General features: G+C 39.8%; 1 protein-coding gene across 2 annotated transcripts in view; it reads left to right on the forward strand.

Annotated features, from left to right (window-relative positions):
• Positions 1-246: 246 nt before the first annotated feature.
• SCFD2 (sec1 family domain containing 2) overlaps positions 247-22,895 on the forward strand; it is a 187,357-nt gene continuing 164,708 nt past the window's right edge. For both annotated transcript variants that reach the window (XR_002001651.1, XM_015624487.1), the window contains exons 1-2: positions 247-1,002; positions 5,525-5,693. Coding sequence is in view for 1 of the 2 variants with exons in the window: in XM_015624487.1 (XP_015479973.1) it covers positions 267-1,002; positions 5,525-5,693 (905 nt within the window). In the remaining variant the exon portion in view is untranslated. The remainder of the gene's footprint in view (positions 1,003-5,524; positions 5,694-22,895) is intronic.

Consider the following 22,895-nt stretch of genomic DNA (forward strand, 5'->3'; position numbering starts at 1 on the left):
GTGGCACTGCGGGGCGGTGGCATGGCGGGGCGGTGACACTGCGGGACGGTGACACTGAGGGGCGGTGACACAGGCAGGACGGTGGCACTGCGGGGCGGTGGCACTGCGGGGCGGTGACACAGCCGGGGACCCTCAGCAGCCGCAGCGCCCACCGAGGCCCGCGAGCGCCCCGCCCCTCCGGCTCGCAGCCAACCCGCGCCCGCTACGTCATCGCGCGGCGCCGGCGGCGCGCCCGGCACGTGCGGTGTGTTGTGGCTGTCACCGCCATGGCGGGGCCGGAGGTGCTGCGGCAGCTGAGCCGCCGAGCCTGGGAGCCCGCGCTGGCCCGGGCTCGCCGTGCCGCCGTGCTCATGGACGCGCCCTCCGCCGAGGCTCTGCACTGGGTCGGCGGGGCGGGCGAACTGCTGGCGGCCGGGGCGCTGGCTGTCAGCGCGCTGTCCGCCGAGGCGGCGGTGCCGGCGGGGGCGGCCTGCGTCGTGTTCGTTCTGAGCAGGACGCTGCGGGGCGGCGCGGCGGCCGCGGTGCGCGGCGTGCTGGAGCAGGGCACCGTGCGGCACTACGTGCTGGTGTGCGGCGGCGAGGCGGAGGGCGGCGGGGCGGCCGAACTGGAGGAGACCTTGCGGCGGTGGACGGGCGAGGGCGGCCGCGTCGAGGTGGTGCTGCGGGACCCGCCGCTCCTGGCACCCGTCTCGGCGGAGCTCTGCCTGCTGCCCGCCCTGGCAGCGCTCCTCCCGCCGCTGCCCGGCCCCGGCGGCCCCGGCCCCGCAGAGGTCGGGCTGGGTGCGCTGCCCGCCGAGCTGCGGGCGGCGGTGCGGGCCCTGGTAGGTGACCTCGACTCTCTCTTCACCGGCCTGGGCCTGCGGGAGGAGAGCTTTGCTGTGGGAGCCCTTAGCAGAGTCATCGCCGCTGAGCTGGCAAGCTACACTCCAGCCAGAAACAGGAGAAGGACAGCCACCAACAAGGCCTCTGTCATCTTCGTGGACAGGACGTTGGACCTCGCTGGTAAGAAATCCTCAGCTGGTGTGGGCTGTCATTCTAAGGTATGTCATCCATACCAAACTCATCGGGAGGGTGTCAGATAGTGGGAGCTCTGGTGACCTGGTGTTACCAAGAATCCATATTCCACTTTGTACTGCACTCCTCCCATTGCTATATCCAGTTCTGGGTCCTGTGTGGGATTACTCTTGAGATCTGGTCTGTTAGAGTACACTTGCTCAGTGTTCAGTGGTTACCAGGCAGTCATAGTAGAACTCTGGGCTTCTTCTGAAGCTTGGAGAAACACGGCTGGGTTCAAAGCAGAAGTCACTGGAAGTTCCACATCATCCTGCTCCAGTATGAAAACTTGGTGTTCAGAATTCTGCTGGTGATACTCAATATCCTCCTTTCTGACCCAAGACAGCTATTACTATGCAGAATATGTGTACTGTAATCTTCTGTCCCAGTGTCAGTTTCATGCTTCCTGGATTAAAAGCCACTGCTCTCAAGCATCCAGATCATCCGTTACTCACATTATCCAGTTGTTTGTAAAAGTACCTTACAGGCTGCTTCCATGACCCCAAATGCTGTGCCAATACCCCTAATGCCAGGTGCATTCTTTCATGCAGAAATAGCTGAAATGTTTTGGTTAAGTGGTGGTCCCTGGTGGTCAGTGACCCCAAAGTCATACTTAGCTGCCCAATGAACTGGTGCTGGTTTCCAAATTAAGAGGAACGTTGACATAACTGAGCTGGTTACTCTCCTGTTCTTCTTGGTTTGTGTTTAGCGTGATCCTACAGAAAAAGCGGCGTGCGGTTCTGTTCCACAGGCTAGTGGTTTGAAGAGTAATCACTGTATTAAGCCACCAGGTGTGCAAACAGTTCTTCATCTGGCAACACTGGGAGCACGTTTAGCCCTGTGGCCACGATGGTTGCTTACACACCCTTGTAGCCCAGTGGATCATAGAAATTAAGAGTAAAGTAGAAGGCTCTGCTGTAAATCCAAAGGTTTATTTCTAGCACTTCCATTTTGCTGCAAACTATAAATCTTAATTGTACCTGTTTGCCGCCATGAGGGGTGAAGGAAACTCTGCATGTTTCAGACTCAGCCTTATGGATTGTTGTGAGGTATCTAGTATATCTACTTGTCACTCATATCTTTATATCTGTCTAAGCAGATACACATCTCTGTGTAACCCTTAGCCATATCTATATGCCTGAAGGTGTTTCTGTACATATGTGTGTTGATAAAGGAATGACTGCATTTGGTATCCCAGTCGTACATACTTCCTGCTGGCATGCATGGGCCTAGTTCTGTTTGTAGTCAGTAATTCAGGTCTTAATTTTTTGCCACCACGTGTCATGTAGCAAGTACTTGGTACAGTGTTGCACCCTGCAGCCTGTCTGTCTGAATTTTCCTCAGTATTTTTTTTCCTTCCATGATTTTGCCATTGTGTATCCTTAAACTGCTGTGGGGTTCATAGCTGTCAACAATGTGTTAAAGAGCACCTAAGGATCCAGACAGTTAATGCTGTGCTGAGGTTGGGAAGATTGATCAGAAGACTGCAGGAAAGTGGACTTGGATAAGGAGCCTTAAAATGAAATTACGAGAAGAGTGTTGGTTTGGGGTGGGAATGGGGAAAGGATTTATTTATGAGCTCAGATAGTGGGAAGTGTGGAATCTTGTACTTCAGTAGGAGAAGGTTTTTTAGAGATAACATCAGGGCTGTAGTGACCAGCATTGGAAGGAAACATCAAAGCTTATGGAGTAAGAATGAGAAGTTACAATATTTGGTTTTTTAAGATTCTATTCTCAGTATCCATAAATGAAATTAGGATCCCTGCATACAACCATTCTTTTGTTACCAACAAATGTCTCTGGAATTCATAGGTAATTTCATTGAATTATTCCTATGTGTTGGATGTGATGCTTGTCCTATACAGCACAGACTGAAGGAAGAAAAATCTAGTGCATTCTAGAGGTAAAACTCAATATGAACCTGAATTTAGCACCACACAATGAGATTTGTTTCATTGGTTTGCTAAAAACTGTACATTAAAAAATTCACAGGGTTAGCAGGGGGTGTAGCTAATGAGTTCCTGGCTGCTGTTAAAGAATTGGTAGGTTGACTTTGCAAGTTGTATTGGCTACAACTTGTATCAAATGTCACCTATTTCAGTTTGTAAGTTATAATGTAAAGAAAAAAATTAAATTAGAACAGCATGATGCATAAGAGTTCTTGTATCCTAAAAGCTAGATGTTAGCTTGGCATGGAAACTCGTATTTTGCAGTGGTCAGATAACTTGTCACATGAACGCTCAATCTGTCTGTACTTTGGCAGCATTCAAACCCATCACTTGTGCCTTAAACACTGGTGCTCATGAGAAGCTGCTGAGCAGTCTGTTGACTGTCCTCAGAAGTGGTGAGTAGAGAGGATCACAACTAGTCCCATGCGCCCTGCTGAAGTCAGTGCAGTTTGAAAGTGACTCCCTATGATTTCCTGTCCTGGTCTTGTGAAGTTTAACAGTCTTTTCAGGCTTGGTTGATTTATGCAGTTGATTAGGGTGACAGTGACTTTTAAAACCTCCACCAGATATTTTGTGATTGATTTGATGAGGCATGCCAAAAGCCAGTAGCATCAATGGACCAGTGGAAACCTCCAAGAGGTAACAGTTATGGGAAAGAGAGATGGCACTGGCTGTTCATGGAGTCAGCTCAAGTACTGAGTCTTCCCCGTATGCCAAGAAGAGAGGAGGGATGTTAATTATGTGGGTTTATTTGCATTTGAGGTGTTTCTAGTGTCTTGTCTAGCTAAATGCTGCTCGCATGCAGCGTGTGTGGAGAGATGCTTCCAGTACACGGGGTGGAGGTTCAGAAGATTACTGTTGGTTTTCCCTGTGTAACTTTGCAAGTGTTGCAGTGTGCCTTACATATGATTGACTTGGTAAGAAGAATGTAGGGATTTTTGAGAATAAGATAAGTTAGGGAGTCACAAAGATAACCTAGCTCATTCCATCTGCACTTTACTGGTCTAACTCTGGCTGAGAATGGTAGAAAAGAAAGTTGCTGTCATTCTGTAATTCTGTAATTGTTGTTGTCTTTGGTGGAACAAATGGGTAATAATCCAGCCAAGTGGTCAGATATCCACACTGCAGTATTACCCTGTGCTGGACACATGTGCCTTCTTTGCTTTCTGTGGATAAAGGCATTGCCAGCACAGAATTTGACTTCACTTTTCTCTTCCTTTTTCATCCTTCCTTCTCAATTTCCTTTGCAATACAGAATAGTGGATAAACCATGGAAAACCATGGCTTACAACCTGGATACCTGTCTGCTATAGAATTGGAGACACTCTTCTGCTTCTGCTATCCAAGAACACTTAATAATCTGACCTTGGCAATTTACTTCATGTAAGGTCCTTGTTTGGATTTGTGGAGCATGTGAAGCTAATTCAGCTGTTGAAACAGATCTCTGGAAATGATGAAAACATAAGAGCGGATAGCTGCTACACAGAAAGACTTAGATGGAGTGGGAACATAGCCTGAGAGAACTTTTTCCTGCCTCTCAGTGGTGCTTCAAAAGTTCCCGTTTTTCTGTGGTTAAAGCTAGGACAACAAAACTAAGTTCAGCACTGCTGTCCAGCCCTGTGCTGATGGCTGAACCATAGCCTAAGTGGCAGACTACAAATACCCTCAAATATCTTGTTCCTGACCTGAAGGTAATAAGGTTTCTGGTCCCTCTCTTGACTTTTTTATCTGTAGTGTGTGTCATGTTTTTCTGCTTTGACTTGGCTCACAGCCCTAGTATTTTTTAAGTTGGTTGTAGAGCCTGTGTTGAGAGTTCATGAATAGAAAGAAAAGCATGTGTGTTTGAAATCAGGAAAATTGAAGAATACATGCCAGCTGGAGTCTGGAATTTCTCTTGGAATCCAGTCAAATTGACATTTCATACTTTGTAACATGGGTTGGTTTAGTTATTTCATTTTTGTTTCACCTGAGCTGCCCTCAGTTCATATAAAAGTGATGATCTTGATTGTGGCATGCTATTGGTAATTGTTTATTTTAATATTAGACTGGCCTGCCTGGATGACTATTTATGCAACTTGTATAAAGTCCTTTTAAGCACAGCCCTATTAATTTATATAGAAAAGTACAGTATGCATGGGAGTGTATATATAAATATTTCCTTGCTTTTTCAATAACCATTACAAATATTATTTAACAACTTCCTTAGGGAAAAAAAAATGTTTTTCATGTCTAAGTGTAAAACCAGTGAATATCTAACAGCTGTAAAACTAAGTCTAATTTGTGCTTTTTAAATTAATCTTTCTGAAATGTTGTGCTTCTAACTTTACACATTCTAGAAATTAATTTTACTTTTGTAGAAAAATATTTTTGAAAAGCTAAATGTAGTTGTGATGTTAAGAGTACCAGTGTCCTCCCCAAAACATGGTTATTTTCTTTTAAATTCCTTGTGTTTGTTTGTTTTTCTAGTTATGCACCTGATAGGTTTTTTTTAGGCTTTATTTTTTTTTTTTTTTTTTCCTTAGGAGCAGTTGGCCATCATGGTGACAATCTTGCAGAGAAGATTCTTTCTGTGCTTCCTAAACTTCCTGGCCACAAGACCGATGTGATGGTTAACATGGTGGAACTAACAGCACTGCAGACTACAGATGAAACTTGCAGTATTATAGCACCTGGCTGCTTAGCACAACCAAAGTAAACATTCTTCTCTTCTTTCTTTTTTTTTATTTTTAGTTTTTTAATGTTGAATGTGATTGTTATCTGTCTGTGAAAAAATTAACAGAGAACAAGTCTTTATAAAAAAACAACAAAAGAAAGCAGTCAAGTTTACAGCAAAACCCCATCTGGTCGTAATTCTGCTGGAATGTAATAGTCTATATGTGTACATTAAGTGAGTAGGCCAGATAAGACTTCCAAAAGTGGGAGAATCTCAAGACCTTTTAGATTTGGGTTGTTTAAATTGTTGTAGATTACTGTAGCAAAAATCAGTACAGATTAACACCAATAATTCTCCTTGTGACATTTCTTTTTCTGCCTAATAGGTCTTGCAAACAGGTAGGTCTCAATGGTGACTTCCTTTTCTCATAAGCCTCTTCATAAAGTAGCTGGATGCTGAATTTTTGTTAGAGTACCTTTTAATTTAAGGTTTTATCCCTGTTTTCAAACACAATACCTGTGGAGAAGGATAAGGCATAAATTCAGGTATACAGACAGTTTCATGAGGGCCTGAGTTTTGCTTAAACAAGAGCAACCTAAAAGCACTAACTTCAGATAATTGTACTTAGCTATATATAATGTGTAGCTAAGACTTTACAATCAAACTGTGTCAGATTTGATGTTTCACTTTCTAAATTTAGTTGTCCAAATGAAAACCTTCCTGCAGCTCCTGTTACTATGCAAAAACAAGGAAACATACCAGGTGCTGGTTTCACTCCACAAGAAAAATTTTTCTCAGCAGTGCTCTAGAAATTAATACAGTGCAAAGGGGATTAAAAGTTCTTTCTCCTTTACTATAATGCTGTCCTCATATATTAGATTTTTTTGAGATGGGCTATTTAATATAATTTATATTCTTCTCTTTTGACTTGTATTGTGATTCTACACCTGCACTGTATCCTTTTTCTTCCCTCCCCCCAACAAAGATTTCACAGATTTCCACCGTTAGCAACATATGGTCTTTGTTTTCTGAGAGCCTTTGTCACCTTCCATCTCTCACACTGCTGTAACCGGGTCCAGTTCCTAGGTTTTACGTTGCATACCCCTCTTCTTCCCTAGAAGTTGGAGAGGAAATGTTTCCTCATAGAGGAGGACTCAGTTTTAACTTGCTGCCAGGGTGAATGGCTTATATAAAATTTGGTCTGGTTTGCTTCTTGCTGTCTGCTTTCCTGCTGATTCCTGAAGAAGTGAGATGTCCTTAAAGATCTGTCTACATAGCAAAATGAAGAGGTTATTGTCCATAGTAGAATTTAGTGGTAGCTTTTTGTGCTAACTTTGAGTAGCTACCAGGAATAAAGAAAATACTGTCAGTGTGGACTAGTAAAAAAAAAAAATAGATATTTACTACCCTGAGATTGTTGGCCTGTGCTACCACTCTATTGTTTTTCACATTATTGACATTGAGAAGACTAAAGGTAGTGCTGGTATGCCTTCCCATGACTAAATTATGACTTCAGTCATGTATTCATGTTTTTAATAACAGCTGACAGAATTGTGCTATGTTCTAAGGTGGCTAGTAGTATATATACACATCATGATTTGTTTGCCTGTTTTCTGGCTGATGGGAAGATACCCTCTGTTAACAGTAATTAGTCTTAACTTATTTTGCAAAGTCTCATATGGACACAGCTGGTTAAAGAACAGCAGGATATGGCTACAAGATACAAGTGTGGGAAAGTTGGATGACAGTAGCTAATACCTGGTACCAAGGCAGTGGTGCCATTAACACACTGGTCTATAACAGCTCCTCCAAAATACCTTCCCTCTGTACCTCATGGTACAGAATCTGTTACACTGGAAATACTTAGGAACAGATCAGTCAAATATTTTAAACGGTCTTAATCTTGCCTTGCAGCACAGCAAAGGGACAAGATGACCTCTGAAAATCTCTCATTATCACTGTTCACAACTGAAGAAGAGTTGTGGGCCTTAGAAGAGTCTCCAAACTCCAAGTGACACTGTGATGTTTAATCTGTTTTTCACTTCTTCTCCAACTATATAATGATCAAGAATAGTTCCTAGTTTAAAATAGACACTTCCAAACTAGCTTAAGGCAGTTGATGAAGAGTGCTTGAAACTATAACAGTGGCTGAATGTGTTGCTGAAGGTGGTAGTTTCCATTCTGGTCGACAGGACTGTTTTCAGTGTTGGTTTAGACATTTATCATCTTTGCTAGTGTAAAATGGTTGTTTTTCTGAAGCACTGAAATGGATTAAAAATTCCCTCTGGTAAGTTTCTGTGTCAATTCCATAGTGAATTGCTTAGGATGCTCTCAGTTCCTCATCAACTTGGTTGTTGTCCTTGGTAGCTGCCTCAGAAGTGTTTCTTATAATTGAAAACTTAAGTCGTCATTTGTATTTGTAAATGATGCATGGCAAGGAGCATTCCTCTTGTAAATTTTCTGTTTACTCTGGTGAGTGAAAGTGCCAGCCCTTTCCCCAGAGACAGGACCAGTGACTTCAGTTACACCCAAATTAAATGCGTGGGAGTTCTTTCACATGAAATTTTGTGATCAGACTGTGGCATTTCAGACCCACATATTCAGAATATTTTTCAAATGTTTTCATTGTTTTTTCTCAAGTAATATTTGAGCATGCTGTAGTGAAGGGGGAGAGAGAGTCTGGTCCTTGCATACAGCTTGCTATATTTAACTTCTCTTACAGCATGCCACTCCAGCAGAAACATCTGGGCTCAGTTACAGAGTTAGCAAACAGAATTAATGAATAATTTATGGTTGGTGTGGTGAAATAAAGCAGGGCTCTTTTTTCAAATATAAGGAAATAATGGGCTTCTTTAAAGATTTAGATGAAAATGTAAATGCCATATGCTGCTTGATTTACTGTACTTTGAAGGTGCCCTCTTTGTGAGGAAGGGAATTTCTTCAAAAAACCCACAAACAATTCTACAGTTCTTGATTTTTTTAGTCTTATTAGCCTCAAAAATCTCATGGAGTAGTTGTTTGCCCTACTGTAATCACTGACATGTTGCTGTTCCAGTGTGGATGATAGTAGAGTTATAATCTTTCAGAATTGTGTCAAAGTATTTTATTCATTTTTATTTACAGATGAATGTACATAACAGAAGGGAAACAGTTCATACCTAAAGACATCCACTCTTGATCAGAACTGCTGGTGTCCAATCCAGAAAAGTAGTACCCTCCCTGTCCTTTCAAACAAATGATGAATAATAGAAGTGAAATTATAGTGAAAGCTTAGTGGTAGGGATGATTTGAAAAAATTGATTACAGTACTCTTGCTGGTCTTTGTATTTTGATGACCCATACAGTGTTTGTAGAGGAATTCTTCCAAATTTCGGCTTCTGATTTTAAGCATGCAGGTAGCGGCTTCTAGGGGTTGTCTGTTCGGAAGAACGTCAAGCTCTGTGTTTGTGCGCAATCCATCCTGTACATTTGATAACTTTTGGCCACATTGCTTCTCAGAGCACTCATCTTGTGCTTATAAGATTTTTATTTTTTTTTTTAGCATGTTGAATCTCTTGCTGTCAGTAATTAGTTTATCTTGATGGAGGTTTATCTTTTCTGCCTTGTGTGAGCTGGGAGCTGAGGTGCATGAAGCCCCTGTGGCTTCCAAAAACCCCAACTGAGGGGTCAATGCCTGAATTCTGGTCACAGGCCTGTGGTGTGTGAGAAGTAAAGATATATATGACACTGTGGACAACTATGTTTACTCTTTTTTGATAACATTTTTTTTTCTTAGTCAGGAACGTATTTGATATGGTCTCCTATTTTGCTGAATAGACTGAATATTTAGTTTGTTTATGCACATTTCAAGAACTTGCTGAATAGAGGTTTCTTGCTTGTTTTTTCACTCTTGCTTCCTTTCTCCAATGTTTGAAGATTGTAGGCTTCCTAGAATTCAGTATGGTGTTAAAATCTTTCTAAAAGTCCCAATTTATATTTAAAATATATATATATTTAATGCAATCTGCAAAGAACCATTGGACTCTTACAACAACCATTTTTCCATAAAGATGAAATAATGTAACACAGTTTATGTTTGGGCTGCTATGCCTAAAGCAATTCAATAAGCAATATGGCCGATAACTTTTGACAGAGCAGGTGGAGCTACTAAATCATCTGTACTTGCTTTTGGGGGAGAAATAACAAGTTGAGAATGAAGTGACCATGTTGATGGGTGTAATGCAGAAAACATTTTTATGCAGGCCAGATGTTTGAATCACAGCATCCACAAACAGATATACCTTTCTTTAAGTCTTGTATAAGGAATGGAAAGGAAGATGTGCTGGGGAGTGGGCTAAAAATTAGGACATTTCTGGAGATGGAATGATAAAATTTCAGTGTCTCATGTTAGTAGCAGTTGAAAATACATACTTCTCCCAATCATTCTTAGTTCTGAAGCTGCTATTCCCATTTTGGACTGATCAGTACTTTTTACAAATGCTAGAATTGGGATGGAGAAGAAAGCCCCGCTCCAGCTGCATTTTTGCTTTTGGGTGTGATGTGATGATTCAGTGCTCCTCTGGTACTGGTGGGACTTGGACAACCCCAAATGTGAGGGAAGGCCATGAAGTGAGGGGACTTGTATTTCAGTGCTGATTCTGCTTTCAGCTTGCAGCATGATCTCAGGTCACTTGATTCCTTTCTGCCTCTGATTCCTCTTGTAGTCCTTGTCCAAGGAATTTGTTTTCTAAACCAGTAAAACAGGGAGTTTCTTAAGATACACATTTTCATACCGAAGGCAGAAAAATCCTAGGGATTCTGATCTCTGGGGGTGCAAGTAACAGTGCAGATGAGTGCAAGGGGAGCTAAGGTGTGAGGACTATTGAACACAGGATCTGTTTGTCCTTTCTTTGGTACTGTGTCCTTCCCACTCCTACTCACAGTGCTTTGTTGCCCTGGGCGGGGAGGCAGTTTTGAGTTGTTTTCACCTGGCCCCCTTTCCTGGGAACTGATGGAGCAGCAGTTCCAGTGATCTCTGTGTAACACACTCTGCAATATTCTTTGAACAGTCACATATATGATGTCAATTTCAAATGAAAGATTTTTTTTGTGTGTGTATGGCAAAGAAAAGGGCAACAAGAATTAAAACTGAAGAGGAGATTAAAGTCTCCCTTTAATCTGGGAAATAAACTTTTATTGAATCATTTATTTTATTCTCTTGGAGTTTTTTAAGTTTTATTGTTTTTTTAATCAGGGAACAAGTATCTGAATGATATTGATGTTTGTTGTTTTTTTTAAACAGTATGGCTCTTGGATATTTTTGGTATTTTAAACATTTTAAAAAAATATTTCCTTTACATCAGCTGTAGATATTAATTAGGAAAAAATCCACAACTTTTTTTTTGCATACATACATTTTTAGAAGGTAATTTGGGACAGTGTTATTCTTGAATGAGCTGGAAATTTATGGCATAAATTAAAGCAATTTTCCTTTCTGGAATGTTAATATTAAAGGGGAAACATTGCTATTGCAGTAAGAAAATCCAGATGTCATGACTATATTGCTTCATATCCACTGCGAGTCTTGCAGAGGAGGAAGGGTAACCCAAAACAAAGGACGGCAAGGCTCTTTTAGACGGGGAGAGAGACAGCTTCGTGCTAAAAACTGCTTTTGGATCTGGTCCGGTTTGTTGGTGGTGGCGCAGCAGCAGCGGGGTGCTCCCTGCCCGTCCCTGCTGCTGGGGTGTTCCTCCAGCGTTTCTTCTGCTGGACACTTCCCCCTGCTGGAAGCTTCACGATCCTGCTCTCCCGGGACCCAGCCTCCTGTCTCTACTGAACTCTGCTCCTAAAGATTGTTTGAAACCTAAACTCAACGCCCCCAAGACAAGACAAAAAAAAACCCAAACCAGCTCAAAAGAAGCCACCATCCATGGTACAGCTGTTTCCTATCTGCCTTTCTGAACAAGGTGAGCAGCACTTTGGGGAGAGAAGGAAGTTTTAACTGCAGAGTTTATGAAAAGCAGCCATCCCATTGAATTAAATAAAACTCTGAAACTTTCCTTTCACCAATAACAGGTGAAATTACAGCCTGGCCCTGTGCTTCCAGGACTCCTGTTGTGCTACTAAGGTCCATTTTCAGGACAGTTGTGCTTTAGAGGGTTTTAGACGTTGGTGCCTTTTGTCTTTTCAGCAGTCCAGCCAGGAGATGCTTCACAGAGTGGTAGATTGAGCAGTAGGAATGCCACAAACACAGCATTCTTTCCTCTCCCCTCGTGCTCCTGGACTGGCAGCCTTCCTGATCACCACTTTATTGTAGTCATACAGGCTTTGTGCACAGTCCTGAACTGAGGCCTATTTAGAGTTTCCTCATTGTTTGAAATTTCTCAGGGCATCTTCTTTTTGGAAATTAGAGCCCTGGCTGGATCAGCTTCTGGGATTTGTCAGTCAAGACAAGCTTTCCAGGAGATGCTTTCTGCTCAATTTCAAACCAGCCTGAGTCAAATGAACGTAATTGACTGTTGTCACAGGATCAGATGAACAAGCTGATAAGATTTATTATATTTTACAATAAATGTGTATATTTGCCCGGATCCCTTCAACATGGGACCTCCTTGAAATGGAAAAAATGAAGGGGTGAGAGGGCTGTGCTGAGAGTGGAAAATTCTGGAAAGAGGTCAGGACCTTCAGCTTGCCTGTGCTATGTAACACACAGCATTGCTAGATGAACTTGCTGCCGCTCTGCAGAACCCCAGTTTGCTGCAGTAGTGAGTCTGTTGAGGTAAAGAACAGAGGAATTTCATGAGGGTTCTTTGTCCAACTATTCTCCTGCCTAATAGGTGCCACGTTTTTGTCAATTGTCTGTTATGACAGGGCTCAGAAGCCTTATAAGGTGTCTTCTAGATAAGAGGAAGTTTGAAGCTTGATAATGGATGAATTGGGCTGACAGGCTCTTGGCATCAGCTGGGTGGCTCTTCCTTATCTATGCCTCTCAACCCACCAAAAAGAACTTCTGGGGGTTATGGGAAGCTGGACTGCTCAAGACTTCTTGTACTTTAGAGAACCTCTAACTGCCCTCTTTGCCTAGGCTTAGTCAGGCTTAGTAATGAAAGTGTTCAGATGGAATTCAGGCTGTGTTTCCTGGGCCCGCTGACACTATCATAGCAGTCCTCAGAGTACAAAGATCAAGAGGTTTGAGATGCTCTTGCCTGTAGAATCAGTTTGGTGAAAATGGCAAAATCAGAACCCTTCATACTTAATTTTTTGAAGACATATTTTTAATTCTGAAGAAAAAAGGCTCCCTGTATTTATATTATTCTCCATATTCTCTCCCTCTATTTGAGTTCTGCCAATAAGTCCCAAGTCTTTGACTGTCCTTGGAAAGAAAAAATTAATTTGATTCTTACCCTGAAGTTGTCCAGCCAACTTCATGTGATCAACACATCTGAGTACTTGCATTGTCACCTGGTTATCAGAGCAAGGTAGCTTAATGCCTATAAGGAATTCAGTGAGTACAAACCCTCATATATCTTCTAGCTGTTCCCTGGTTACCACTGTGCTCTGTTCTGCAGGCTCATTCCTTGCAAGATATAAAGAAGGACAAATCTCTTTCTGATGACCTATCAGAAAGAGTAACTACTGTCTGCAGTCAGGACAGAAAGGAAAGATCTTTATGCTGCTTAGAGGCAATTCTTTTTTTGTCTCTGTGTATTTGTATCTGCATTTCTTTTAAAACTGACATCACTTTTTTGTTCCCCTAATGGTTTTGTTTATGATTTTGTGAGTTTCTTTTTTCCCCTGTTTGCAAAGTGCTTTTCTCTTGGTGTGGCCACAGTGCATTTTCCTGCAGATGTATTCAGAGTGTAATAGTAGCATAAAGACTGTGTCTGTTTAAGTAGACTTTATGGCTCTCTAAAACGAGCTCTGATCTTTCTTGTGTTATAGTACAATCTCCTGGAGACTATTGCTTTGGCTGATGTTGTGAGATTTTTCTAAGACTAGGTCTTACTCTGCTTGGCCATCTGCCTTCAAGCTTGCCTCCTGAATGACCTCAACAGCGAGGTTTTAAAGTGCAGTGATATGCGTTGGCCTTATTACATACTGTGGAGTTACTCATTTGCTGTTCAGCCATAGTACCAGAACAGAGTGACTGAGTGACCTGGAGGAGTGTTTTAGTTTATCATTCTTATGCTGTAAAGTAAGCCTGCTATGTCTTACAATGGAGAGAAATGTGCTGTAATAGACTGATGAAAAGAGCTAATGACAGCTGCTCATTTGGATGACGAAGTAATGTTTGGGAAGGAAACAAAATTATCTGTTGGCAAGAGGTCTGATTGCAAGTTTTGACTAAATGATTTGGGTTATTTCATGACTCCAGACTTAATATGAATCAGGAGTCAAAGTTTACACAGGCTTCAGTTTATGTGAAGTGAGCTATTTACCTGTCAGAATTTGAAGTTCCTTTTACTTTGGAAAGTAGACAGAATCTTGCACAGATAAATACTCTAATTTTATACAGATAAACACATACACAACTATTGATTTTAATTTAATTGAGCCAAAAATACAACATTCTTTAATGCTATTTAGCATGGCTAAATAATATTTAGCATGGCTTCTGTTATTTAGATGGCAGATCTTTGGAATCTAATTCATGATGCCTAGGTGTAGTGTTTACCTGTGTGTATGTGTTTCTTTTTCCTGAAGTGTTGTTACAGGATGCTGAAATGGGTATTGCTACTTTATAACTGTTCACAGTTTCAAAAGTGGTTGTGAATATTGATCAAGCCAAGTCAGTTCTTATGCCCTGATGCGCTGCAACCCTGTAGCAGTCTTTCTGCAGCTTCTAGATGACTGTGCTCCACCAAGTACCACTTAATTTCCACAGGTTGTGAATATATATTTTTAAATGATCTTCAACTGGAAAAGATTTCCAACCTCTTTGGGAGAGAAAAAGCTTTATGACCTTACTTAATTCTCTGCACAACTCTATTACTTATTTAAATAAGTAACAAGAAAAATCCATATCAGGTCATTTTCACTAACTGGAAACAGCCACAGAACACATGCTGAATGTATAACACTGCATGTGGCTGCCTAAGCTCCAGTTACCCCTTTAAAAAAAAGGGAAATTAACCTCAACAAAAAAAAAAGCTGCTGTTCTTACTGATGATGGGAATGGGTCATGGCTTCAGACATTCTTTGACAGGTCAGAAAATGCCATCAATGGGACTTGGCTTGCTGGTAAGGAGAGTATGTGGAGGAGGAGGGAATTAGACAGTGGCAAACACACTGATTATAGAAACCTGTTTTAGGAGTGTGGCCGCTGCCACATAGGAGGAGGATGCAGAGTTAATATTGAATGACTAAAAAAAGTGACCAAAAATCCAGAGATTTTGGATTAGGACAAAATTCTGCTCTCATCACTCATTCTATGGCAGGCAGAAGTGTATCAGGAAGGGGCTATGAGAAGATACCCAGAGCACAGGGTAAATATATTCAATGTGGACAGAAGTCCTTATCTGTTTCTCGTGACAGATGAACCAGAGTATGGAAATGGTTATAAAAATGAAAGCCTGAGGCTGGAGCTTTCTTCTTTCTGAATAGCTGTCAGTTTGGTTTTGAAGACTAGAATTGTCCATATTAGGTTTGCATTAGATCTGAGGGAAGCTAGGGCTCTAGGTTTGCAGTGAAACTATGACAAATATGCTACTTTGAAGTAAGAAAGTGGAATAATGAAGATATGCAGAACCCAGCCCTTGAGTTGATCTAAGCTTCACCAACATACTAGCAAAGAATCTGGCATGGTCAAACATCTCTTCTTTAAGATGTAAAGACTGCTTCAGATTTTTTTTTTTATTTATTTATTTTGAATCTCAAAGTATCTACTTGAATACTTGTTCTCAACTCATAAGAAAAGTTAAGAGTTTGACTCATAACTAGATATACTATAAAACTTACTAAGCAGTGATTCTTGTGGTAACTGAGTCATTTATGCAAAGAGTTGTCTTTCCATCTGTGAAGAAGATGTATTTTTGTACATTAAGCCCTCAAAATGGCTTAGTCAAGAGGTTGCATTGATGACTGCAGGCTTTGGGCAAGCAAATGAGGGAGGGAGGTCAAAGGAGACTACCAAAAATTGTCCTTGTAAATCAAAAACATTGAGGAGAAGGAATTCCTGGCATTCCATGGTATCTGGGTTTATTTTCTTACATTTCTCTAATAAGAAAAACACACGTCAGATGTGTTCTTGGTAAATGTTTTCACTTGTCTCATCTATCTCTGCTGCCAAACGTGACCCAAAATACATTGGTCTTGCATGCCCTGAGGACATCTACTGGATAGCTAAGCAGCGCATCTGTAAAAGTGGACTTGGCACTCGAGTGCAATCCCTAAATGTAGATTCAGTTGTCAGCACCTCATTACTAGCTGCTCTTTCCCTGGAATCATTTTTATTAAAATAACCTTATGCAATAGCTTTAAAATGTAGAGCAGAATGCTCTAAAGTAACCTATTGTGTTACATGTAATATTCTCAAGCAATGTGTTTGTTGTAAGGATCAGACTTTATATTTAGTATAATTCATTGCTTTGTCCAAAACTGAAATTAAAATCCCTGACAAGTAACTCTTTAATATACACATTTTAAAGAGATGCTTGCCAAGAATTTTGCTGTACCTTGTAGTGCACAAAATCCTACTCAGAAGCTTTCAATTAACTTGATTCATGCAGTAACTCAGTCTGGCATTCTGTATAAGTGGTCCTGCAGCTTGTAGGAATGAAACATTTTGCTGAAACATTTTGTTGGACTAAAAGGCAGTGAGTTGAAACTCAGATGGGGTTAAGTGATGGTTACGAGTAGAAAGTTTTAAGAAATTATTTGTATGCACTTTTTTCCTGCAGAGTTTGGCCACTGTTAGAGGAGCAAGAGTGAATTTTGGGGTAATGCTGGCCTGTTTTATTACAGTGCGCAAGAGGGCTGAGAGGCCTGTGATATATCTGGGAAGCTTTTCAGCATCAATCCTTCCCTTTACCTTGTGAAAAATAAGATATATCCAGATCTGCTAACTGCAAAACAGGGTGGATCGGGTCACGATAAGCAATTCTGACAGAAAGAATTTCACTTTTCAGTGATTTTTTTCATTTGTCTTGAAGGAAGCAAACTAGCCTCAGTGTTCATCTGGATGTCAGTTGTTTTGTTTCTGGCAGTCCTCCAATTGCTGTGGTGTGCTTGGTTGTTTATTTGGACCAGTCTGCATTTAATTGTTGCCCTGGGGTCTAAAGATCAGGTGTCACTTCTGAGTGGTGATGGACAGCTGGGATAACAGTTTTAGGGTTATTTTTTGGTTGGGTTTTTGTTTGTTTGGCTTTTAACTCTACTTGACAATGAATCCTATTAGCTGTTCCAGGCTATGCATTTTACCTTTCTATTCTTTCTACAGGAGACCCTTTTGAGAAATCAAAATTCCAAGGAATGTATTATGAGGGGAGGGGCAGGGGGATGGTGTGCAAGAGAAGAACAGGAAGGAACACTTCTAGACCTGGTCCCATGCTGAATCAATACAGAGAAACTTAGTCCTGAATACCTGTCAAGAAGTGACAACACTGCCATATATTTGGTTGGAACTGAAACTTGTTTTTCCAAGTTCAAGTATGATGCATCGTTATTGTTATCCACAAAGTGCCTCAGTATTACTGTAATTGTTTAAGATCTCTTTAGTACTACTTAATAATGGAAAAGTTTTAGAGGAGCTAAATGTTGTGTTGCCTGTCATAAGGGCTCCTCTGCAGAGATGAGTGCTGTGAAGCTATTGCAGAAGGGAGGAAAACTTACTTGCTGGTTAATAGATAAAAATTCTAAGTGTGTATTATGTATTTTTAAATAACATAATTTTAAAAAGGAATAGCTAAGGGTTAGAGGAAGGATAGAGTTAAACTGTTTTGAAATGTCCTGACCACATCTTAGAGCTAGGATGCTTTACTCAGTGGATAGTTAATCTGCTTTTCTCTTTTCACAGAACATGTTCAAAATTATGTCTGTATACAAGATGGAGCTTAGTGGGATTTAATATTTCAAGGATTAGTAAGACCTAGAGATCAGCTGGCGTCTATGAAAACCAGTCCTACTTTCCTGAGATGTGTCTTGTTTGTTCTCCATTACCTTCAAAGTAAGCTGCTAGCTCCCTCTGCTTCAGCTGTCAGCAAACAGGGTTAAAATTATCCAACCTTGTTAAGTACACTTGCTGTAGATCAAAAAGAATAAGCCTTAAAAAAAGATTAATAAAATCCCTCTTTTCTTGATATACTCTCAGTAAAGTTTTTGAGATAATCCAACTTTTGAAAGAAGCACACTGAAATTCATATATTTTAAGACTTTCAGAGGCATTTGTTGCAGGGTAATGATCATGCAAGATTACAGACTTCAGAGGTTCTTGAAGTCAATAAATAACTGTCATAAAAGGACTTCAGGCAAGGATGATGATCTATTTCTTGTTGATACAATTGCCAGGCATGGCTTCTGTTTCAGGCTGTGTGACTAATGCTTCCCTTCCATTCATGCTTCAGCCTGGCGAGCAGTGACAACTTTGCATGGGTTCCTTTTCCTACACTCCTTACCTTCCAAACATACCTTTGTTTCCTCAAGACTTGCCTCAGGGTAACATCTTCCAGAATAAGCATGATGACAAAAAATTGCAGTTTCCACAGTAAATGTACAGTAGTCATGTAATGGTGTGAAACATTGGTTTTGTAGAATGTGAGTAGAGCTGGCTTCAGAAATTTATTTAGGTTGAACCTCTTCCTTCACCAGCCATTTCATGCTGGTGCTGTTGTTTCTTCCAATAGTTCACCAGAGTTGCCTTACTTGTTTAGAATAATTTTCTTTCTACCAAAACATTTGATAGCTGATGCAGAAATTATCCTGTAGCAGTATCAGCTGCCATATGAATTTGGAAAGCTAAATCAGCTTGCTTACATGACTTCCAGTGTGTGTGCGTGTGAGCTAGTGTTATATTTAATTCAGAATTTTCCAAAGGGAGCTTTGGAACAGTCAGTAACCTAAATCCAGTCATTTTGTAATTTGCAGGCAACAGGGCTTTATGGAATTAAGCACTAGCTTTCCTTTTCACAGGGTACTTTGGGAAGATGAAGAGTCCTGATTCAAGCAGTTTCTCCCTGCAGTATCAGCCTCTTCTCTTTAGTCAGTTTATTTTACAGATTTGATCTACTGCACTTGGATGCCACAGCACATGTAGGGCATGACAATTTGTATTTTCTTCTGATGTCAAAATAGTGATTATCTGGTTTATCTGCATGTATAGCTTTGTTAGTGTTGGCATGTGTCATTTGCAGAAGGATAGCTATGAGAGGAAAGGGAGTCCAGGAATTGCAGAGATTTTGTGTGATGTTTAGTCCACAAACAGATCCCTCTTGATCTTGAGAGGTGTTGTATTTGTAAGGCTTTTGTGTGTTCTCAGTACTGCTGGTCACAAGCTTATACATGTAACATGTCACTGCTGTAGCTTAACAACAACAATCAATGCAGACTTAGGTTAGACAGTTCATGTAGCTTGTGACAGTGGTAAGATATTTACACAATATTACAATTTCAGGCCTGTATTTTTATTCCATTTCTGGACTGTTTGATAACTATTTTTTTTACTCATTTTGTTCTGATTGCATAGCATTTTCTAGAAAGACAGAGTTTGTTAATTTTAAAAATTACTAACTAACAGGAATTGCTAGTGTTCTGTAAATCCTCCAAATTTAACTCTGGCTTAACAAGGAGTGTATCTTCCTATCTTTTCTACTACCAAGGAAAAGAATTTTTAAAAAGTGTAGTTTAAGGAAACTGCCTTAACGTTTCACAATATATAACTAGCTGAATATTCCATATTATATTGCTTCCTTATGTTTCACCTTTTGTTGACCTTCAAGTTTACAGGTTCAAGTGGATATTAATGATCTTGGGAATAGCTAGAATAAACAGAACTCAAAAGAGATGAGAACCCATACCTCCCCAAGCTGTTTGTTGGACTGTGTGGTTTTGGTTTTTAACACAGGAAAATGCTGTATTGTCCATCTATAATCAGCTGAAACATTGTAGAAATGCTGTCTGGCTAGAGGATTACTGTGACCAAACCATTTGACAAATATATATATATAAATATATAAAATTCTACATGAAAAGAAAGCAAGCTCTGGATGTTTTATAAGAATTTTTTTACTAACTGTTCTAATATTAATCTGGAACAGAAATTCTCTGTTACTAGTCTATATAAATGGAATAGAATAAGAGGATTTCTTAATCAATTTTCAGGTACTCTGTATATACCTGTGCATGTGTGTGTTTGTGCTGACTTGTATTATGGTAAAATACAGTGCAGGGATTATCTTTCTGCTGTCTTGGTTTAATGCACACTGGTGTCGTTGGTTTACACTATACTTCTTTGATATTGGAAGCAGCAATGAGTGAAGTTGCATTACTTTTTAATAACATCATTCATGCACAGCTGCATTGTCTCATGTATGTGGTTATTAGCAAGTTGTTTTGTGTCATGCTAAAGTGTGTATGTTAAACTTTTTGGCTTTCTGAAGCCAAAATACTTATTGCATGTATATCACAGCATGTATATATATATATACACACAAATACATCTAAATTTAGATCCACATGAAACAAGACTGTGATTAAAATGCTTGTCCCTACAAGTTTACATGATGCTTGGATTGAGGAAATGTTTGATAAAACTGAAGATGGTGGGTTTGGCAAGACATGAACATGCTTCAGATGGTGGTTGACCACACTCATCAGACTTGTGTACATATTTTAATTTATAAGTATGGCCATCTGTAAAGTAGATATATGAATGAGCCAAATAGAGTTAAGTTTCTTTTATTTTTTTTATTTAAGGAAAAAAGAAAGGGAAAACATAGAATGCTATGTTATCATTTAGTTTTGTTAGGAGGTTTTGTTTCCCTTCTTTTTAATCAATTCCTGATATGAACTGAATCCTTGGCAACCTTTTAATAATTATTTATTAAATTTTATTGTAATTCAGTTTATCCGTGAGACCAAAAATATGTCAAATATTAAGAGTCTGATTTACTTTCCATTATCTATAAAGGAAGGAAAAGGAATTCATCCCAAAACAAAGAGCTGTAGGTAAACAGAGAAGTTTTGTGACATTTTGGGGTTGCTCTGTTGGTTGTGTTTATAAGTACCTCCTGAAATGTTTATTTTTCAGTTCTCCCATGCTCTGCTGATAACAGGGAGCACATTTCTTCCTGGTTTGGGGTATAATGTTCATGGTTTTCTCTGAACATAGTGGTTTATAGAAACTGTTTTGTTTGTACAAAACAGCAGATTCACAACTTAAAATTGTGATGATGTTTGCAAACAGGTTTGATATCACTCTTTTCACAATTTTTGTTTGTCTGAAATAAACTTCTGATTTTTTTGTGTTCTCAACATATTATAGACCTTGCTACTATGTTTGTGAAAATCCTGTCCCATACTTCCATATGCTTCTTCATAAGAGAAACGGAAATTTGTTCTCTCATTATGTTCAATAAAAAATTCAAAGAACACTTTCCCATTACTATTGGTCTTAGTCACGGGTTGTGTCTGGTGAATCTTATTTTCTCTTCTCTTAATGGTAAGCAAGAATTTGTTTTATCTTCCCATGTCTGCAAATGATTGCCAAATTAAAATTTACTTGACTGGCCTTTCCCTGAAGTGTAAGTATCTGTAGCAATGCCTTTATGAGGTTAAATATAATGGCTTGAATATAATAACTCATGTACAGTAACTGTTCCTTGTCTTATTGGTGTGTTTTAACCAACTTTCCCCTGGTGCACTCCACAACATACCCTTCTTTTGTGAGCCAGAGCTTTCATAGAGTAACCCTTGTGCTTTGCCTGTTGGGGTTTTTTATAGCCATGTTGAGTCAGCTGTAGACAAAACCAGTAAAAAAGAAAAATTGGGCTGTATCCTGTGGAACTGCCTGGCAGCACCTCCCAGCTGTCAAGGAGTAGGCAAAGTTCTTTGCTCCTGGTTTGGTTTGCATGTGATTCTTCATGCTGGGTCAGTATTGTTGACACAAGGAGACCCATGCCAAAATAAAAATAGGGGAGGAGGCAAAATATTAAGAAATTTTTGACATCTAGTGGCAAATCTTGCCTTTTTATGAGTGAATGTACTGTATTAGTCAAGTGAATACTGTACTTCCTTGGTATGTATACCTGGATATTGAACAACCTACAGTGAACTGACAAACTCCTGTCTCTTCTCACCTTTTTTATTAGCACAGGTATTTCAGGTAGCCCAGAGCGGAATCTGTTGTAAAACTGGTGGCTGATAAGCAGCTCCCAGTTTTGCTCAAAGCACTTCAGCCTTGGTGGCTGCAAGCTGATTTGCAACACTTTAAATATTATTTTAGAACTGCTTTTAAAATTCCTGGCAGCATCCTTTTTATATGTCTGTTGTTTAAAATAAATGTTTTAAAATAAATTGGTGACAAAAGGCTCTTAAAAATTTAGTCTTACTGTAATGATTTTTGTCTATTTTTTTAAAATGAGATTATATTTTTTAATTAAAAATTCATGGTGTTTGTGTCTTGCAGAAAAGTAATTATTGTATAATTTGATCATGAAGTTCCCTAACATCTAATAAATAATGACTTGGTCATCCTGGACTATGTTCTTAAGTATTTTAACAGTATAGAAACTTATATCCTAGGAAACATTCCCAGTTTGGATCTAGTAAGTAGCAAAGTATATCACATATGCAAGGCCTTTTGTTTTCTTTTGGTGGAATAGTTTGCAGAACTAACAATATAGAAAATTAAGTTATGTGACTCTTTCTGTTGTAGAATGTGATTTATTTTTTGCTTAAATATCTCATAAAGCACTGATTATTTTCTGAACTTTGCAGTGCACTTTAATTGACAGATTAATTTCTCATAGCTTCTTTCATCTATTTTTCTAGTAAGATTATTTCTTTAAAATTCCTGTTCGTAGCATGGAAAAATGCAAATCTCAAAACCTTGTGTTATTGAGGCAGAAAAGTTGGTGTTTTAACAGCACTCTGTGTGACCTTTAGTGAATCAATTGTTTTATCAATCAAATTATGCTAGTATGAGTTAATTAATTAACTTGATCTTGATGTGACACAGCCTTCCTGGAGTATACACAAAAAGGAGGGAGGGGAAAGAAGGGTCTGTATAAACACCATATGCAAAGGCTGAAGCTATCAGCCTGCCATTA

The sequence above is a fragment of the Parus major genome, chromosome 4, assembly GCF_001522545.3.
Source record: "Parus major isolate Abel chromosome 4, Parus_major1.1, whole genome shotgun sequence".
NCBI lineage: Eukaryota > Metazoa > Chordata > Aves > Passeriformes > Paridae > Parus > Parus major.